We start from the raw sequence: 18,762 nt of genomic DNA on the forward strand, positions 1-18,762 counted from the left end.
TGGCAACCTTATACCACCAGATATTGAGACTAATATTAAGCTATAGTAATTAATACAGTGTGGTTTTGGCACAAGGATGACCAGTGTTTTACAGGAAAGAGACCAAAAAGTGGACTCACACATATATGATCAATCTGATTCATGTGAAAGGAAGTATTGCAGTACAGCAGGGAAAGAAGGATCATTTCAGTAAATGCCGCCGTGTCAGCTGGATAGCCACATGGAAAAAGAATCCTGCCCCTTATTATATCCCATCACAAAATTAATTCCAGGATTGTAGATACACAAGTGATAGGTAAAACAATAAAATTTTCAGAAGAAAATGTAGGAGCTCGGTGAACATTTTCTGAATAGGAAACAAAAAGCGATAAAAAACAAAATGTTGTTAAATTTAAATTCATTAAAATTAAAAACTTCTGTTAATCAAAAGAGACCAGTAGATAATATAAGAGCGAACTCAGAGTGGGAAAAGATATTTGCAGTTCAGATATTGAACAAGAAAATTCATATCCAGAATTGATAAAGAACTCCTACTAATCAATAAGAAAAGGATAGGCACCACGCATGTGTTAATTAATTTTCTCTGTTAAGGATATTAGTTTCTACTGAGTCTTTAGCCAGGCACAGAAATAATTATTTATCTGTCTTTCTGCCATTTATGTCTGTCTATCTATCTCTCTCTCTCTATATATGAAAATATTTGAAGGACAATTTCTTATAGTTTAGCTAAATATGTATTAAATACAGCAGAATACACTTTGAATTGTATATCTCTATAGAATTGTATAATTGTCTCATACGAATTATACTGTCAAATAACTCAGAACATAACACAAGAGTACTTTACTACAGAAAGAACAGTAACGCATTGTGACCACATTTGACAGAGTGCGCCAGATCTTGGCCCAGTGCCCACTCCCGCTTTCTGAGTAATACAGCACAGCCCTGATTTTATTTAGGGCAACATTAGACACAGTTTTAAAACTGCAGTCTCTTACCTTGCAGGTGGAGTTTGGCTTTTAATGTAGCTCTAGTGAATGCGATGCAAACAGCATAATTAATTTGCTTTTGACAGGAACTTGCAGGAAAGCCCCTTAAAAGGGTTTCCACTCAGCGAATATGGACCCTGTGCCCTTGTCCCGTCACCCTTTGCTCTTCCTCTCCCAGATGTTCAGAGCTGCAGAAGCCATCCTGCAACCATTCTGGAAGTTGAATCACAGAGCCCTTCACCCTGACATCTGTGAACTGCCGATGTCGCAGCCTATTTCTGAATGTTTTGTTACCCGAGGAAAACATAAAGGGCCTGTGTTGCTTAAGCTCTGGAGGCTTAGGTGTTTTCTCACATGCAGCTCAAGTAATGCTGGAGGCGCCGTCTAAGGAAAAGCCAACGCCCTTGTTTACCTCTCTCTATTACCTGCAAGCACTAGACATTCACAGAAATACACCCCAAGCCCTTTTCTGCTCCTAATTTGATCTTCAAGTTCCACTCTTGGATTTTTTTGGAAGCCAGAGTTACACACTGAAGGATTGGGTTTGTTGTTTTTTTTTTTTTCCTTACCCTTGAAGTTAAATGGAATATGGAATGATGTGTGATCAAGCAGAATCTTTTGTATCTACGGCAACTGAGAACGCTGCGTTTCTACGCAGACTTCAAGTATTTTACAAGACTTGTTTTTACATTTTTTTGGTTAAATTGTGGAAGGAGAATGGAGTGGGGTCTTGCATTTTCGGTCAGTATAAAATAACATTTTCTTACAGCAGCTATTATTTACTTTGAATTTTTCTTAATGTTTAGGTATAGAAGGTCTTTCATGGGCTTTAAATTGTTTTCTATTTTGATTATAGAAGATAATTCAATTTTTTGAAGGAAGACATCCTACTTTTTACGAATGTTGAGTACACAAAGCTCTTCATTACATTAAAAATATTTTAATAATTATTATTTATTTTGAATATTCAATCTGTGCTGAAGTAGAGTAAGAACCAAAAATCAATTTCATCTGAAGATCTGTCTTAAAAGTACTGAAGAAACCAGGTCTTGCCTCCTTGGTTTACCTTCTCTTGTTTTCTTTCTCTTCTGCTTTTGCCTACCCTCCATTCATCCTTAAGAATTTAATTCATGTTTATTCTGCGTTCTGTGGCAATTAGTTAATAATTAAGATACAAAAGAATTATAAGCTGTAGTGTCTTTTATTTGGGAGCTCACGATCTAGATGAACAAACAAAGCGCACACATTTGAAACACGCCCACACTCTAGAGAAACACAGTGTGCCAGGAAAATGAAGATGTTAGGTCCTCGAGCACAGAGAGAAGGGAGATGCTGATGCCAGTTGGCGGATCAGAGAACACCACAGAGAGGAGAGGAGGCTTGAGTCAACCTTGAAGATGGGTTGTTGGATGAGGAAAAATACAGAGGGGTTTTCAGATAGTGTGGGGAGCGAGGGCGAACCCAGAACAGCCACGGGAATCAGAGTGTGTAGGGGCGGAGCCTGCCGAGGACAGATCAAGGGGCCCTCGGGTGGAGGTCTAGTGTGAAAAGCACTGAAGGAGAGAGAGCCTTGAAATCCACGTCTTGAGGTAGAAACGGAAGAAAACAACGCGGGCTCGGCTGTGCTTCCTTTAGAAATCCTTTGACAGATTTGAGCACGAGACTGATGGCCGACAGGGTCGGTCATCTTAGAACTCTGATCACTGAATTTAGAAGCTGATGACTTGGTATTATCAAGGTTGCAGTCTTTGGCATTTACAAAGAGATACTTAGGTACTAAATATCATGCCATAATCTAGAACTCCAGCCTTCCGTGTAAGAACCAGAAATGGTTACATAGCAGATTCGTGGGCAGGAATATGCCTTTTGTTCTCATCCAGTGAAACTGGCTGCTTCTCGCTGAACAGCTCTGCTCCTCAAACCTTAAAGTTTAACTGTGTCTGAATAAATGTATTTGAATGGTGTTTTTACCCCAAAAATCTAACACGAAAAACTGAAGGGAGCCTTTTCATGGTTTATTTCCTCATGTTTTATCTAATCTTAGCACCTACCAAAAGGTAGCCTGCAAGAGGACATTGTGTGCAAGTTGAAAAGAAGAAAAATCTCAGCGTATCAGCAAAGCAGAGCAAGAAGTGATACAAAGTAGCCGGTGACAGAATGGTTGTCACAGGAACTGACAGGTGCTTCAGAAAAATGAGTTTTCAAAATTAAACTGGGGTAGAAAGACAAGCGTAATCTTGCACCACTTTGAATGGAAGGCACCATTTCCACGCCACCCAGCTGAATAGCTTTCTCATTACGCAAGGACCTCTCTTGCCTGTCGCATGTAAAAGAGCAAGGAAAATAACACATCGTCTATCTCATTTTCTAAGTGACAGAAAACATTAGATTCGACACTTCATTTTATATGTGTTACAAAGAATTTGGCCCTATTAAATGTTGAAAATTGTCTTTTTTTTTTTGAAAATTGTTCAGCAAACTTCAAACCAAGTTTGGTGCACTGTGTCTTTTGGGGGTTTTTGTTTGTTTGTTTGTTTTCATTTGATTAGTATTTATTGAGTCCCCATGTGCTCCAAACAGTGTGCTGAATGGTTGGGATGCATGAGTCAACGTGGAGTTACATCCCCCTGGGGGAGACAGACATTGCAAACAACCCTAATGAATAAGTAAATTATATAGTATACCTGAAGATGTTATCTCCTGTGGTTAAAAAAAATCATTAAAGCAAGGAAGGGCGGCTGGGAGGGCTGCAAATTAAAATAGGGTGGTCAGGGAAGCCTCAGTACAAAGGTAACATTTAAGCAGAACTTGAAGCCTTTGAAAAACAAGCTACATAAATGTTGGTGGGGGGCTTCTAGACCCCAAGATGAGAGCTTTGCTGACACGTTTTAGGCCTAGCAAGGAGGCCGGTGGGCTGGCGTATGGTGGTGTTGGGGGCCCTAGAGTTGAGCCGAGAGAGGTACTGGGATTGGATCATAGACTGTGGTCCTTTCTTTGACTTTGACTTTTTTTTTAAGTAACAGCTTTATTGAGGTATAATTCACATACCAACAGTTCACTCGTTGTAAGTGTACAATTCAGTGTTTTTTAAAATATATTCACAGAATCGTGCAACCATCATCACGAACAATTTTAGAAAGTTTCCATCATCCCACAAGAAACCCCATACCCTCCCAAACCCCTTTCACCCTAGGCAATCCCTAGTCTACTTTCTGTTTCTATGGATTTGACTCTTCTGAAAATTGAACACAAATGGGATAACACAGTACATGGTCTTTTCTGACTGCCTTCTTTCACTTTGATTTCAAGGTTCATCCATGTTGAAACGTGTATTAGTACTTCATCCCTTTTTATGGCTGAATAATGTTTCATTGTATGAATAGGCCACATCTTGTTTATTCATCAGTTGATGGACATCTGGGTTGTTTCCTCTTTTTGGCAATTATGAATAATGCTGCTATGAATATTTGTGTATAGGTTTCTTTAGTATGGATGTATGTTTTCATTTCTCACCTTGGAGCGGAATTCCTGGATCGTATGGAATTCATATGGGTTCATGTGGTTCATCTCTAAGTTTAATCTTTTGAGGAGCTGTCAGACTGTCTTCCAAAGTGGCTACCTCACTTTACATTCCCACCAGCAGCGTACGAGGGTTCTCATTTCTCCACATCTTCAGCAACACTTGTTATTATCTGTATTCTTGATTATAGCCATCCTAGTGGGTGTGCAGTGGTATGTCGCTGTTTTAATACGAAATTGCCTGATGACTGTGATGTTGAGCATCTTTTCATATGCTCGTGGCCATTTGTGTATCTTCTTTGGAGACATGTCTTTCCAGTTCCTTTGCCCAATATAAAATCAGGTTTAATTGCCCGTTTATTATTGAGTTGTAAGAGTTCTTTACATATTTTAGATGCAAGTCACTTTTCAGAGAGATGGTTTGCAAATATTTTCTCCTGTTCAGCACATAACAAGGGCTTAATAAAATCTTGTTGAATAAGTATTTGGATGTTCAAAATTATATTTCCATCACAGTGTCATTGTAGCTTTAGAGTTTAGTCAATTGTATACCAATTATAGTTTCCCTGACTTAAAACTATTAAAACCTGTCAAAATAAATGGACATATCCTTCATTATTTTATCTTTAAATTCAGCGTTATGATTGGTGAGGTGTTGAAAATCTGTCATTTTAATGATGGACAAGTGACAAAAATATGGAATACAATTTGTCATTTAAAAATTTAATATTTGACTTTTAAATTTTATAGATGGGAAAAGTGGAAGCCGATCTAACTAGATCCAAGTCTCTTCGTGAGAAACAGTCGAAGGAGTTTCTGTGGCAGCTGGAGGACGTCAAGCAAAGATACGAGCAGCAGGTCAGTCCTTCCTCTGACGGCTGCCTTTGATTCTCTCACGTGCATATACGCTCTCTTCTAAATATCTCTTTATGTCACAAAACCTCTGCACAACGAAAATACTTATAAGAACATTATTACCAATATATTTGAAATGTTTAAAATAATGGTTGTTTCACTGGAGTCTAGAAACAGAGAACTTTAACTCTCCGCTGAAGTCTGTTCTGACAGTTGACTAAACTGAACATTTAATTGAAACATTTATTGTGGTTCTTGAGTTCTCCTCCTGTCAGAGCACAAGTTTGACTTATTTATTTAAGAAATAGTTTGGGGCACCTACTGTGGCCCAGGTGCTGTCACTGACCCTGGGCAGAGCGGTAAGCAGGGCCGACAGGGTTCTTTCCTCACAGAGGTTGGATTTTGGTGGGCAGCCAGTCCATCAGTTAAAAATGAGATAATTTCAAAGAGTGAGTTGGGAAGAAGGAAAGAGGGAGTGTGCATAGACTTTGCCAGGCGGCGGGCGGAAGGGCCTGACGGGCGCGGACAGGTGGGCAGGGGCCTGGTGCTGAGAGCCCTGGCGACGGGAGGGGCCGCGAGAAGGCTCTGGAGGAAGGGGGGCCAGGCTGGAGGGATGGCAGGTTCAACGATGCTGCGGTGGCAGCGGCGGGGGCTGTTCGGGGAGCGAATGACACTTGGGCTGGATTGGCCGGAGCACCGAGGGGAAGGGTCCGGCTGGGACCAGGACGCGGGGGCAGCAAAAGGAGTTTAATTCTGTGCTCAGTACCCTGCCTCTTGTTTATTAATAAAAAAGGCTTTATCTTTATCTTTTTAAAAATATATCCCTGCAGACTCTTGGAATAGTCAAGGCAGCTATTAATTTTTACTTGTTTGTTTAATTTGCTTGCCTTGTTTCCTTAACATCTAGAAAAATATTGATTAGCTTAGTCACTCAGTTAAAATTGTTTCCTAGACAGTATTTGAACCTTTTTGTTCTAGAAACCTGAATAACTTTTTCTTTCATTATTTTATTTTTAATCCCTTATTAAGTGGGTCCTTCATCTGCAGTTGCTATAGAAATATTTTCGCATGTGCAAGATGATATATGCTCATGGAAGATTATTTGAAATAATGAAAAAAAGTTATAAATAAAGCCAATGATTAAATTATTGTAAATCTATACTATGGAATGCTATGTACTCCTTGAAAAGACTGATATAAATTTGTAGGAACCAACAGACACAGATTTCTAAGACACAGTGTTAAGGGGGAAATAAAGCACATGACAGAACAATTGTTATATTATGATCCTATTTATGGAAAATTAAAATATATGTGTCTGTATCATACAGCTAGGTATGTTAGTTTAGCTTTAAAATTCTAGAAGATTACACATGTCTGTAGAATGGGCATGAAATAATAGGTTAGATTATGATAAATTGACACTTTCACTGTATGCTTTAAATAGACTTTTTTACTTAAAATTTCACAAAGAGCATATGTCATGCATTACTTGCATAGTTAAAATATGAAAGTTATGAATGTAAAGAAACAATAGAATAGAATAAATGTAGAACATTTATATCTGTAGTATTTTAAGTGGGTAATAAATTTGGATTAATGCAAAAAATCATTCAAGCAATTACACATAAAATTGTATATACATAAAATTACATAAGAGATGAAAATCCTAAAAGATAAGAAAAGACAGAAGAAAGAGCACTAGCAGATTATTTCAGAAATACCAGAAATATATGGGTAACTTCAGATTTTCTAACTCCAAAACCCAGTGCAATAGAATTATTTTCTCAGAATCTTCTTTAAACAATGGTGTGAGAATGAAGTATCTAATTTCTGATTAATAGATGATGGCAGTGAAAGTCATTCTGACATACACCAACTTAAAAACATGTATTTCCACTGACATACACTTTCTTTAAATAGTCGTGGAAGACGTTTTCCGGACCTTTAGTACTGGAGCGGAGGTTGCTTGGGAAACTAGCTTTAGAAACTAGGCATAGAAACTTACATAAGAAGTGGAGCCCACAAGTAGGAAGAGGTGGGGGTCAGAGGGAAACTGAGGGAATAATTCATCAAATATAAATAATATTTAACGAGGCTTGTTAACAAGATACAGTGTATAACCGAGGCGACTTTTGGATTAAAAACTGTATAGACGCACTAATAAAAACAAGAAAAATGTCAGCTTCTCCATGTAAACTGATGAAGGAACAGGGGAGAGAAGGAAACCAAGTTTTAAACTCTTTCTAGGACACCTGTGCTCATCAGAAGCTATTGTATGGCAGGGTGAGTGTGTGTAAGGGGTTGAAAAGTTCTCTGAGTGTTTTTAAAATTCTGTTTTCATTTTGATGATAACCATGTGGGTGACAAGTTTATAACCAAGTGTGGCCAGGTCACTGCAGGGCCTGATTTGCATTTATTCTGTGATCATTTTGGCACAGCTCTGACTTTTTAAAGTCGGATGTAACAAGTAAAACCACTGAGGAAAATGAACATTTGACTAAATATAAATTATTTTAAGTTAAAGAAATAACATTTGCCACAAATATCGTAGACAGAGTGATTCCCTTTGTCAAATTAATAAATGTATAACCAATAAAAATAATTAGCATATAAAGTAATTAGCATAAATTTTAACAAAATCATTAATGCTCCAAAGGAAAAGAAACATATATGAAATAAACTGAGTGAACGACCATGTAGAAACATCTTCAGCCTTGGTGTTAAGAAAAATGCAAATTAGAATAGCGATGTACCATCTAAAGCTGGCCAAGGTTTAGTAAAACTGGTACTTTCATCTATTGCTGGCGTTATAAATTAATGTAGCCCAAAGGACTTTGGCAGTATCTACCAAGAGTCATAAAATTTGTTTACCTCTTCTGGCCAATTATCCTTAACCTTGAAAATCGGACAGAATTATTCAAACAATGATGTTACTTATTTTTCAGATGGTGGAATAATTATTTTTCAGATGGTGGAATAATTATTTTTCAGGTGGTGGAATAATTATTTTTCAGATGGTGGAATCATGGTCGATCTTTTCTCACATGCTCTACTTTCCACATTGTGTCTTTTTAACGTGACAGTCGCTTTTTTAGTGTAAAAGTAAATTTATATAAGCTCGTTTGAAGGAATGTTAAGCTTTGTAGGCTTTTCTCTGGGTGATAGATTTAAAACTGTACCAAATTTTTGTCTTTTAAGTCTTGATCAAAAATACTTAATAAGGAAAACATTAATTCTTTAAAGAATTCATACTATTAGTAGAAACCATACACTATTGCATCCATTTTTCTGTGTTTCATTTTCATGAAAAAGAGAGAAATGATATAAATGTTATACAAGTGTATAATAGGAATTTTTTTAAAACCACACAAAGATCTCTGAGGTCAGTGCAGATTTCACCTGCTTTTATCCTTCCTATGTCTGTAGGCCTCTTCACTAGAGTCCATGCTGAGAGTGAAGATCCCAGGCAGTAACTTGTAGAGGAAAGATAAAAGCAGGAATATGAGCTAGTAGGTTTTAGGGGAATATTTTTTGATGTGATAATATACAAACTTTTTAAAACCTTTTTTTTTTAAGCAGAAAATTCTATTAACTGGAGCAGCATTGCCCCGGCCACTCCAGATTGTTGGGGTTTTTACTGTGAACGCTTATCACGAGAAAAGATAGGCATATGGGAGCAGGTCCCTATGAGCCAGCTCGAGCGAGCTCACTGAAAGGGAAGCCGATTAAACTGAGCTTATTCCCTTCTTTGGGCAGACTGGCCAGGCTGGTAGATAAGGAAAGAGGAGTAGATGTGATAGATTTGGACTTCACTGAGCCGTCTGGCAAAGTCCTTCTGGAAGGCCGAATAGGAAATACGGTTTAGCCATTGGTTCATTTATGGGGTTAAGGGAGAGTTCAAAGGGCCATCTCTGAATGACGATTGACACCCTAAGTGAGATTTCTGTGTGTCACACTGGGTAATGATATAAGAGGTTAGTTTCCTGCTTCCTTGGAGTTCAGAGGAGTAGTTAACATGCGGGATATGAAAATCAGTTTTCTGAAGCTTTAAACAGATGAAATTAAGAAGATTAAGTTTATTGGGATTGAATATAAAATTCCGTGCTTTGGTTCAGAAAATCATCTGCAGAAAGTATGCGGTGGGGGAGATGTAAGGTTGTCTAGGCTGGGCGGGGCGGGGGGTGGTGGTGGCGACAAGCAAGACAGGAAGAACCCCCTGGGGCGATGGATCCTGGAGGGTAAAAGGTACGGCCTCCTTCTGTTGTTTTCCCATCAGGTCGTATGAGGAGTCAGTCAGTTCTGGTCGCCACATTTAAGTAGGACGCTGACAAACTCAAACATGTTCAAAGCAGAGTTTCCAGAATACGGGAACGTTTGGGTCTAGGTCAGAGGGAATATATCAAGGAATAAGGGTGTTTTGCCAAGAGAAGATGAGACTGAGGAGGGTTGCATATCTGTCTTTAACTCCAAGGTCTGGAACAGAGGAGATTTTATGATTGGTTTGTGTAATAACAGTCGTGATAGCCACCAGTCAGGAGGTCATACGCTGAGCCGGGTACCGTTTCCACCTGCTTTAGGTGACTTCAGCCACCTCCCGTCCTCACAGTCATCTTGCGAGGCAGTGCCATTGTTCATTGTTCCATCTCCAGTTGTAGAAACTGAGCACCTCCAGTTAAGTCACTGGCCAAAGGTGCCGCACGGTTAATAGGTGATGAGATCAGACGTGAACGTGAGCCACGCTCTTAACCTCACTCTGACGGACCCCCAGGGGGCTCTAGGGGGCAGAAATTGAGCCTCTGGGTGTGGAACATTTTGGGTTATTTCGAGGTGGTTCTTTCCTAAAGAATTATTCAGATGTGCAGTGGTTCGTCTCGTAACAAAGTAAGTTGCCCACCTGAGCGTGTTGAGGTGACTGCCGGAACGCTGCAGGTGGATGTCCCTCCCAGATCCGCGTTCTGTGACCTGTGCCTTCGTTGATTCGCCCCCAGCCTCCCGCCTGGCCCTGTGTGCCTCTTGACAGCCGTAGGGGTCTCTAACTTACTTACACACCTGTCCATACCTGCCTTCTCTACCTGCCACTCAAGTGCGAGGGTGACAACTTTTCTGTTGTCTTGTCCTTGCTTAGGAATCTACAAATCTTAAATGCTACGGGTATAGCGTTTCACCCTGGAAGGGGATTTACATGCTGTTCACCAGGCCCTTGCTTCTCAAACCGGGGTAGGCGGCCCCTGGGGCAGCGCGTGAGCGCTGGGGTGCAGGGGCCTGATGCCTGTTTCCTGGAGTGTTGGGTTCACTTGATGACTTTGTGGGAAAGCAAAGTGGTTTTTACTATTGAGGTAACATTCATATTAAAACAAACATAGACTTTTCCTGTTTTGTAAAATGCAAAATTCTCATGAATTTTTAAGATAAAATAGGACATTTCAAAGAAACTTCCAGTTTGCAGAGGCTGCTTCAGGCTATGCCCTCAGATCCCCCAGGGGGATCTTATTCATTCTCACTGCTGTGAGGGGTGCTTTGGTGGAAAAGTTTTAGAAGCACTTATCCGGTCCAGTCCTCACATTTTATGATGAGGGAACTCGCATCCGGGGAAATGAACGACTGGTGCGCGCTGGGCCTCAATTTCCTTATTCAGCGCAATCTGTGAGCCACTCCCGTTTAGAAAGCATCGTGCCAGGAACTGTAATGCAGTGAAAAAAGCAGAGTGGTATTTTAAAATATTTTAGCCAAAATGCAGGCATAAAGCGTGCAGATGTGGAGAGAAAAACATCAAACACATGGGATAAACACTCACACCAATATCCTGTAAAGGCCAAGCTTTCCTCAAGGCTTCCTGTTTCTTTCCTGTATAACCCATTGGAACAAAGAGACAATTCTAATTGTCTTTTCACAAACCTCATTCAAGTGGGAAACAAACAACAAAGCAGGCATGCTAGGATTTCCTGAACTAGGGAGATTTTTTTTGGCAGTCCCATCATATCATTCTTTAATCTTATATTTTATATCTTCTCTTTTCACTACAAAGCCTTTAAAGGGAAATGTAGTTCAACAGATAAACAAGTGGTCAAATTCTCCAGAAAGAATAAATACTTATTGTTGATGATGATAAAAAAACACTGAAGGGCCACATCCTTACACATTGCCATTATTTGAAACAAAACATTTTGCTAGCAAAGACAAGTCAGAAATTATACAAGGTAAGCAACTGGGAAATTTTAAGAGCAGTTGAGATATTTAAAAAGCAGATAGCATGCAATTCCCAGTTTTTTCTCTGTAAGTATTTTAGTTTTTAGTTATCTAGATTTTTTAGGTAATATAGCCTGAAGACATGGACCTCTTTTAAATTAGACCATTCAGTCTTCACTGGGAAAGGACATAGCAGAAAGCAAGAGAGAGGAGACAGACAGGGTACTGGCTCCCGGCGCAGGCGTGGCGGCTGGCCTGGGGGGACAGGCCGAGGCCTCAGCTGTAAGGGGAAGGCTGGACACGGCACAGAAGTCTGTCGATCTGCAGTGGGAGAACGAGGACGTTCTTATTCCTGAGGGTTTTCTCTGTGAAACAAGAGGGAAGATCATTTGCTGACACTGAAGGAATCACGTGGACAGGAGAGCCGATGGAAGTGGGGATTGTTTGCAGTTATTTTGGTGACGGCGTGACTGATCAGACTAGAACAACTTGGTAAAATTTCTTTTTGGTATTGAGGTCCCGGATGAGGTTGAGGTTGATGACCATGAATCTGTGAGTCTCCCTAAAATTTCTTCAAAGTGGATTTTCACATGATTTATTCATTTCTGCACCTGGTTCACCTCTGTTCCTCGCTTTGCCTTATTCTTCTTGCTCACCTTATCACACTCTTTTTTTTATTTATTAATTTTTTTATTTTTTGCGGTACGCGAGCCTCTTACCGCTGTGACCTCTCCCGTTGCGGAGCACAGGCTCCGCGGCCATGGCTCACGGGCCCAGCTGCTCCACGGCATGTGGTATCTCCCCGGACCGGGGCACGAACCTGTGTCCCCTGCATCGGCAGGCGGACTCTCAACCACTGCGCCACCAGGGAAGCCCCACACTCTTTTTAAAAGTCTTTTTTTCTTGGCTTTCCTTTTTCAGTTTGTAATCGTTTTTGAGCCTCAACTACAGTCATTGGACTCCTCGGTGGTGATCAGGACAAATTCAATCCCTGATCCAATGATGCACTAAGTCTTTCAAATTCTTTCTTTCCATAACTGCCTGATCCAGGGCGTGCAGCTGTGCTACAGGGCACAGATGGGTCCTACAGGCAGCAGGCAGAGCCAGGTTCCTGGTGTCTTAGGGTCCAGAATGAGAGAGCTCGACTATGAAGCTACAGAGCCTGTAGTCCAGGCCCAGTTTTGGGAGCCTGGTTCATGTGCAGTGATACTTGGTGAAAAGTGCTTAAGGCAGGGCCTTTTCTTCCTTTTTCTTTCTTTCTTTTTCTCGGCTTGAATCCTTTCACATCTAGGTTCAAACAAATGCACCTTTACCTAGAGTGGGAATGAAAAGGGCAAAGATGAACATAGTTTTTTCAGTGACTATAATATGAAGCATAGATGATCTGTTTTAGGGATACTTCATTTTAAAAAATGGTTCCTAGGCAGTGATATGGCGACGCGATGATCCCACTCTCCAGGTACCTTAAAAATCTAAGGTCAAATCACGTCTTTGCAATCGTTCATCACTTAATTCATGTTTACTGAGCAACTACTTTGTGCTAAACACTGTTCTGGGCGCTTAGGATGTGGGTGAACACAGGAGAGTCTGCACTTATGGTGGAGGAGACAACGGTCCCCCAGCCTTAGGATATACTGTTCCGTAAGGTCATGGTCACTGCCGTGGTCAAGCAGGACAATGTGTCTGTGAGTGAAGGGCTATTTTATAGAAGGTGTCATTTTGTCTAAGACGTTATTTTCGAGAAGGTCATCAGTGAAGGACTTTAAAGAAGTGATATTTGAATTAAAACCTGAATGAAGTGAAGGAGGAAACCTTACAGAATCTGAGATGAGGAAAGGAGATTTCAGGCAGAGGGAACCGGCAGGGACGTGGCTGGAATGGAGTGAGCGGGGGTGGGGCAGATCCTATCAAGCTCTGTCGACTGTGGTGGGAGCTTGGATTTTGTTCTGCGAGTGGCGGGAAGCCAGTGGAGCATTCGAGCAAGCTCTGGTTTGTGTTTAGAAAGCTTCCTCTCGCGGCTTTGTGGAGCGCCGATTGTACAGGAGGTGGCAGAGGACGCAGGGAGGGTGGTTGGGAGGCGACTGGAGTCTGATAGTCAGAGGCTGATGAGAGGTGACCGGGGCGGGGCAGTGCAGGGCGGGGGGTCAACCTTGGGCTGTGCTCTGCAGGCAGGACTTGTGGATGAAAGGGAAATGGAGTGTGAAGAAAAGAGGGGACTCAGATATGACTCCAGCTTCCCCACTGAGCCACCAGGTGAATGGTGGTGACAGACACTGACACGCAAGAGAGAAAAGAAGAAGTGCCAGGACTGAGCCCAGGGACCAGTAACAACTAGACGTGGGGACGAGATGGAGGAAAACCAGCAAAAACGTCCGAGAGGGAGCAGCTGGTGGGTAGAAGGAAAAACCAAGGAGGTGTGACTTCCCGTGCGCCGCGCGCAGCCAGTGTTTCAGGAAGGAGGACGTGAGTAACCTGTTGTTCAGGTGTCGCCGAGATGGGAAGTTAGATGGAGACTGACAGCTGACCACTGGGTTTGGCGAGAAGGTCTTTACCACCTTGACAAGTCCATTTTCAGTAGAACGTGGGAACAAAACCCAAGTGATGTGGGCGGGGAGAGAACACGGTGTGAGCAGCCTGTAGAGGGACTTTGAAAGAAAGGGGAGCGGAGAAGTGGGGTGGCCTCTGGAGGGTTATGGAGGGTCAGGGGAAGGATGCAGCGAAAACATCGTGTTGATGAGCACGATCCAGTGGAGAAGACGATGCTCATGAGGCAGAGAGCGACGGGGTCACTGTGAGAGGGGCGTGCTTAATTTGGCGAGAGCAGACGGGAAGCCTTCCCTGGGCCACAGGGCCAGCCGGGCGTTCAAGTCAGGAGGGCAGAGACTGCAGGTGGCAAGTCAGTTTGGTGATAAGGTAGATGAAGCCGCTCTCCTCTGACGGCAGGAGTCCCTCGGTCCCCACGTCCACGGATGCTCAAGCCCCTCAGATAAAACAGCGTCGTCTTTGCGTATCGCCTACGCACATCCTGCTGTACGCTTTACATCATCTCCAGATGACTTACAATACCTGACGCAATGTAAGCACTATGTCAATAGCTGCTGAAACGCTGCAAATTCAAGCTTTGCTTCTTGGGACCTCCTGGAATTTTTTCTTCGGTCCTTGGTTGGTTGAATCTGCAGAGGGCCAGCTCACCTTTTAGTTTTTGGTTTTTGCTCCCGAATGCCACTCATTCCACGCAAAATGTTGAATAATTATGCTGCATTGTAGGCAGTGTGAGGACAGTATGAAGACAATACAGCCTTCGTCCATATGTTGGAGGAGTTTATAACCTGATTGATCTGTTTGTCCTTCTAAATTTTATACTAACTGGGAAACTCTGATGGTTTTTACTTTTCATATTCAACAGCAGGGATCTACTAGATTAAGACGAACTGAATGTGTTTCAGATAAACAGACATACGGTAAAATAAAGTAAAATTAAAATACACAGTTAAGACATGCGTTTTTCAAAAGTGTTGAACTCTGCCTGAGGGGGTATATTCTTAGTTATCTCAATTTCATTGGCTTGAGTAAACGATCATTAAACCACGAAGAAAAATCTTGAAACCTTCGGCTTTCTGGCCCCTTCCTGGGTTTTAATTGAGGTCCGCCAGGTACAGACACAGAAAACAGTAGGGAATTGTTCAGAAAGTTGTAAACGCTGCAGGTGGTTACTGTCACTCACCACCTACAGGTGGGGGGTAAGTATTTTGAAGTGTTACCTGGGAAAGAAAACTGCCGAGAATAGGACTTGCTTCCTGCCCGGGCAGCACGGATGGGCTGATCTCTGCTGGGCCTTCCTCCTCCATGATGTCTGCTGGGGCCCTCCAGCCTCCAGCCTCCAGCCCTCAGCCCTCAGCGCATCCCAAGCTTGGGGCTCCGTCGGGCGTTTGTCCCCAGCTGTACAGGTTGACCCTGGAGGCAAAGGAGTGAAGAAGCAGTACAGGCCGGCAGAGCCTCGCTGTGCCTCCCGTAGTGGTTAGCACACTCCTATGAAACTTTCAAATAAAGCGAATTTGTGTGCTAAACTGAACTGCTGATGGACAGATTTCGTGGAAGGCTCATTTCGTTGTAGCAAATACCTAATCCTGGAGCCACAAGGCTCTCCATAGGTGACAAATTCTATTTCTGTTCTTGACACACTGCTGACTTTTTACTGTTTCTTTTGGTGCCTGTTTCTATTAACATGTTCAGAAAGTCAGACCATATTGTAGTATTTTCTGTGCTAAAATGTTTTTTTCCTCTGACTCCAAAGGCTTGGAGTCTTTATCGGTCATGAAATGTAACGTCCAATAGCGCATTTTATATCATATAACTGCAATTTAAAAAGAAAAGATTTGAACATCTTTTAGTAAAGAATCAGTCTAATGAAACGGTGCTATCTTTACAGTAGACTCTGCCTCACTGGACCTAGATTTCTGGAGCTCTAGAGAATTTGGTAACTTATTTTGACATTTCAAATGTGCTGTTTTGCAAATGCAAATGGAAAATTGCTCAGAGACGTAGCCTGATGATGTTAAGCCCTCTATCTCATTAAATGGAAAAACACAGGGTGTGGTACACTTGTCTTTTAGTGAGGATCTTAATGAGTCTTACCAACGACACAAAAGTAGTGCTGAATTTCACAACCAAGAAGCAAAACTTTTCACAGGGATCCCTCGAGTAGGAAGTGGGATGATGTGGGAATGTCACCTGGCAAGCCCTACCGAAAATCTTTGACTTTCAATGGCTAGCAGTTTATATCAAAGTGCCTTTTGAACTGTTGTTAGTCTAACGTATATGATTATTGACAATTTTGAGCTGACATTCATTGCTTTTTTTAAGTATGTAGCATGTTAACGAAGCTTGTGATCTTACTAGGTAGTGGTCTTCTCTACTACTCCAGCCGTGTTGATCCGAGGTGGAGATGCCAGAACTGCTTTGGCATAGTGCTGAGGACGAGGTCGAAGTCTTAGGAGAATGAGAATATTAGAGTCATTTGTTACTTTAGGCCAGACACCCTCCACCCAGGGAGGGCCTAGGAGGTGCTGAAGAAGGCATGGTGATGGGCCCCTGATTCCACTGAGCGGCTCTGGTCTGGCTTCCACCGTGTGCCAGGCCCACCGTAGGCACTGCTGCGCTGGAGCCGGGCGGCCAACTTTCAGTGGGCTGCTGGGGGTCTGCCAGTGGGGCCCTGAACATCAGATGGATGGTAGGAGTGACCGCTGCAGTGGGCAGCGTGGCAGGAGTGGCCACCAAGGTGTCTTGCCCTGCAGGGGCCTGTGGCGATAGTGAATAAAGCACGGAGCTCTGAGGGATAAGACAGAGACCAACGGGAGTGATACTTGTACAATATCAAGAAAGAAAGTCAAGAGCTGGCAAGTGAACTTTAGACAGTTCTCCACTTCAATGGAAAATCATGGTTCAAGTTTCCAGATTTAAGATCACAGTTCACAGACCCAGAATCCATGTGCTTGAAGGGAGACCATGTCTCCTGATAAAGGCTCTTGCAACGCAACAAGTTAATATTCCCCCCAAAGGGAGCTGTAGCCATTTGACATGGTAAATGCATACGATGAAGGAAGCAAAAATTCTAGCAAAATCTTATCTTCCAGAAACGACTGTTGTTCATCTTAGGTGGTTATCATCCCAGACACTTTTATGAGATACTAGAAGGATAGACAGGTATAGAGACAAAAGCAGTTTTTAAAAAATGGGACCATGCTATATTTGTCACTTTTACTAAAATGTTTAATTTTATGTGAAATCAGTTAAAGAAGCAGGGGAAACTGAGGAATTTCTGAAGTTTAGAAAATTGTTTATCATATAAGAAATGATTTCTTAGAAAGTTAAGAAATAAAGATTACAAATACATTGAGATTAGAGGCATTTTTGAATTTTATGGTTCAGTTTTTACTCCCTGTTACGAAAAGATAAAAGATACATGCTTCCACTTCCTTCCACCCACCCCTACCTTTCTTCTGTCAGTTATAGTATTACTTATACATTGTTGAGTTTTGTAACATTTATATTCTGTTCCATAACCGTGCTTCTCACAGTCATATAGTTAGCTTTTTAAGTTTAAATCGATTATATGTACACCACCAGAACTTTTTTTCATATCTGAGTCCTTTATTTTGATTCATCTGTTGACTGCTGAGATTGCATCAAGTCATTTTTCCCAGAAGGGCATGTAGCTGTCGTATCCACTGTGTTTCTGCCTGCTTGAGAGTCACCACTTGTTCCCTTGTTTTGAAGGATAGTTTGGCTGGGCATGAAAGTCTCTGCTCCTCCTTTCTTTCCCTGAAGCTTGCACACGTTGACCCACTGCCTTTTGGCACAAAGGTTGCTCTTAACACAGCTTTGTCAGTCATCTCTTGGTTGCCTAAATTTCGTCCTCAAGTATTTTTTTTCCAAGAGTGGTTTAGGTTCTATAATCTTTGAGTTTTTCCATGTTTGAGTTTAGTTATAGTATTCTTGAGCCATTCTTTTACTCAGTCTAAATCAGTTTTTCTTGGTATACAGTTTGCTTTTTTGATATAGGCATTTAACTCTTCATTCATTTCAGGGAAGTCTTCTGATAACGTACCTGTGTACACACGGATTTTCTTTCTTTCTTTCTTTCTTTTTTTTTGGCTGCACTGAGCGCCACATGGGGTCTTAGTTCCCCAATGAGGGGTCAAACCCGTGTCCCCTGCATTGGAAGCGCAGAGTCTTAACCGCTGGACCACCAGGGAATTTCCCACACACGGATTTTCTTTTTCCACTTTCTCTCTATATTATCTTTTCTTTGTGTCCTTCATGGACCTTTACTGTGATTATCTCCAGTCATTTGTCTATATCAGTGGTTCCATTTTTAGCCCTGTTTATTCAACTCGTTTCTAACTTAGAATTTATTTTGTGATGCAGTTAGTTGATCCTTAGTTAATCCTGTTGTTTTATCTTCTTGTCTTTGACTTCTTCTTTCATTGCACTCATGTTCTCACTAAGTTCTCCTATCACTCTAGTTGTTTCTGATTTTTAAGGTATGTTTTCCTCCCGTCCAGAATGATGGGGCTTGCAGAATATAGATTTTGTCATCTGGTTACATTTGAGGTTATTTCAGTTAATATTTTTGTACTGCAGTTCCTCCTTTTTTATGTGTTGGGTGCATTCTATTACGTCTTTAATTTACTCCTCTGGTTTTGGAATT

The 18,762-nt window shown here is 41.6% G+C and overlaps 1 protein-coding gene across 3 annotated transcripts in view; it reads left to right on the top strand.

Moving 5' to 3' along the window:
- Positions 1-18,762, top strand: part of CEP112 (centrosomal protein 112) — a 418,975-nt gene that overhangs the window by 184,300 nt on the left and 215,913 nt on the right. For all 3 annotated transcript variants that reach the window (XM_082679947.1, XM_082679948.1, XM_082679949.1), the window contains one exon: positions 5,259-5,366. In XM_082679947.1, coding sequence (XP_082536073.1) covers positions 5,259-5,366 — 108 coding nt within the window. The remainder of the gene's footprint in view (positions 1-5,258; positions 5,367-18,762) is intronic.

This window comes from Grampus griseus, assembly GCF_964374135.1.
Source record: "Grampus griseus genome assembly, chromosome: 20".
Classification (NCBI taxonomy): Eukaryota; Metazoa; Chordata; class Mammalia; order Artiodactyla; family Delphinidae; genus Grampus; species Grampus griseus.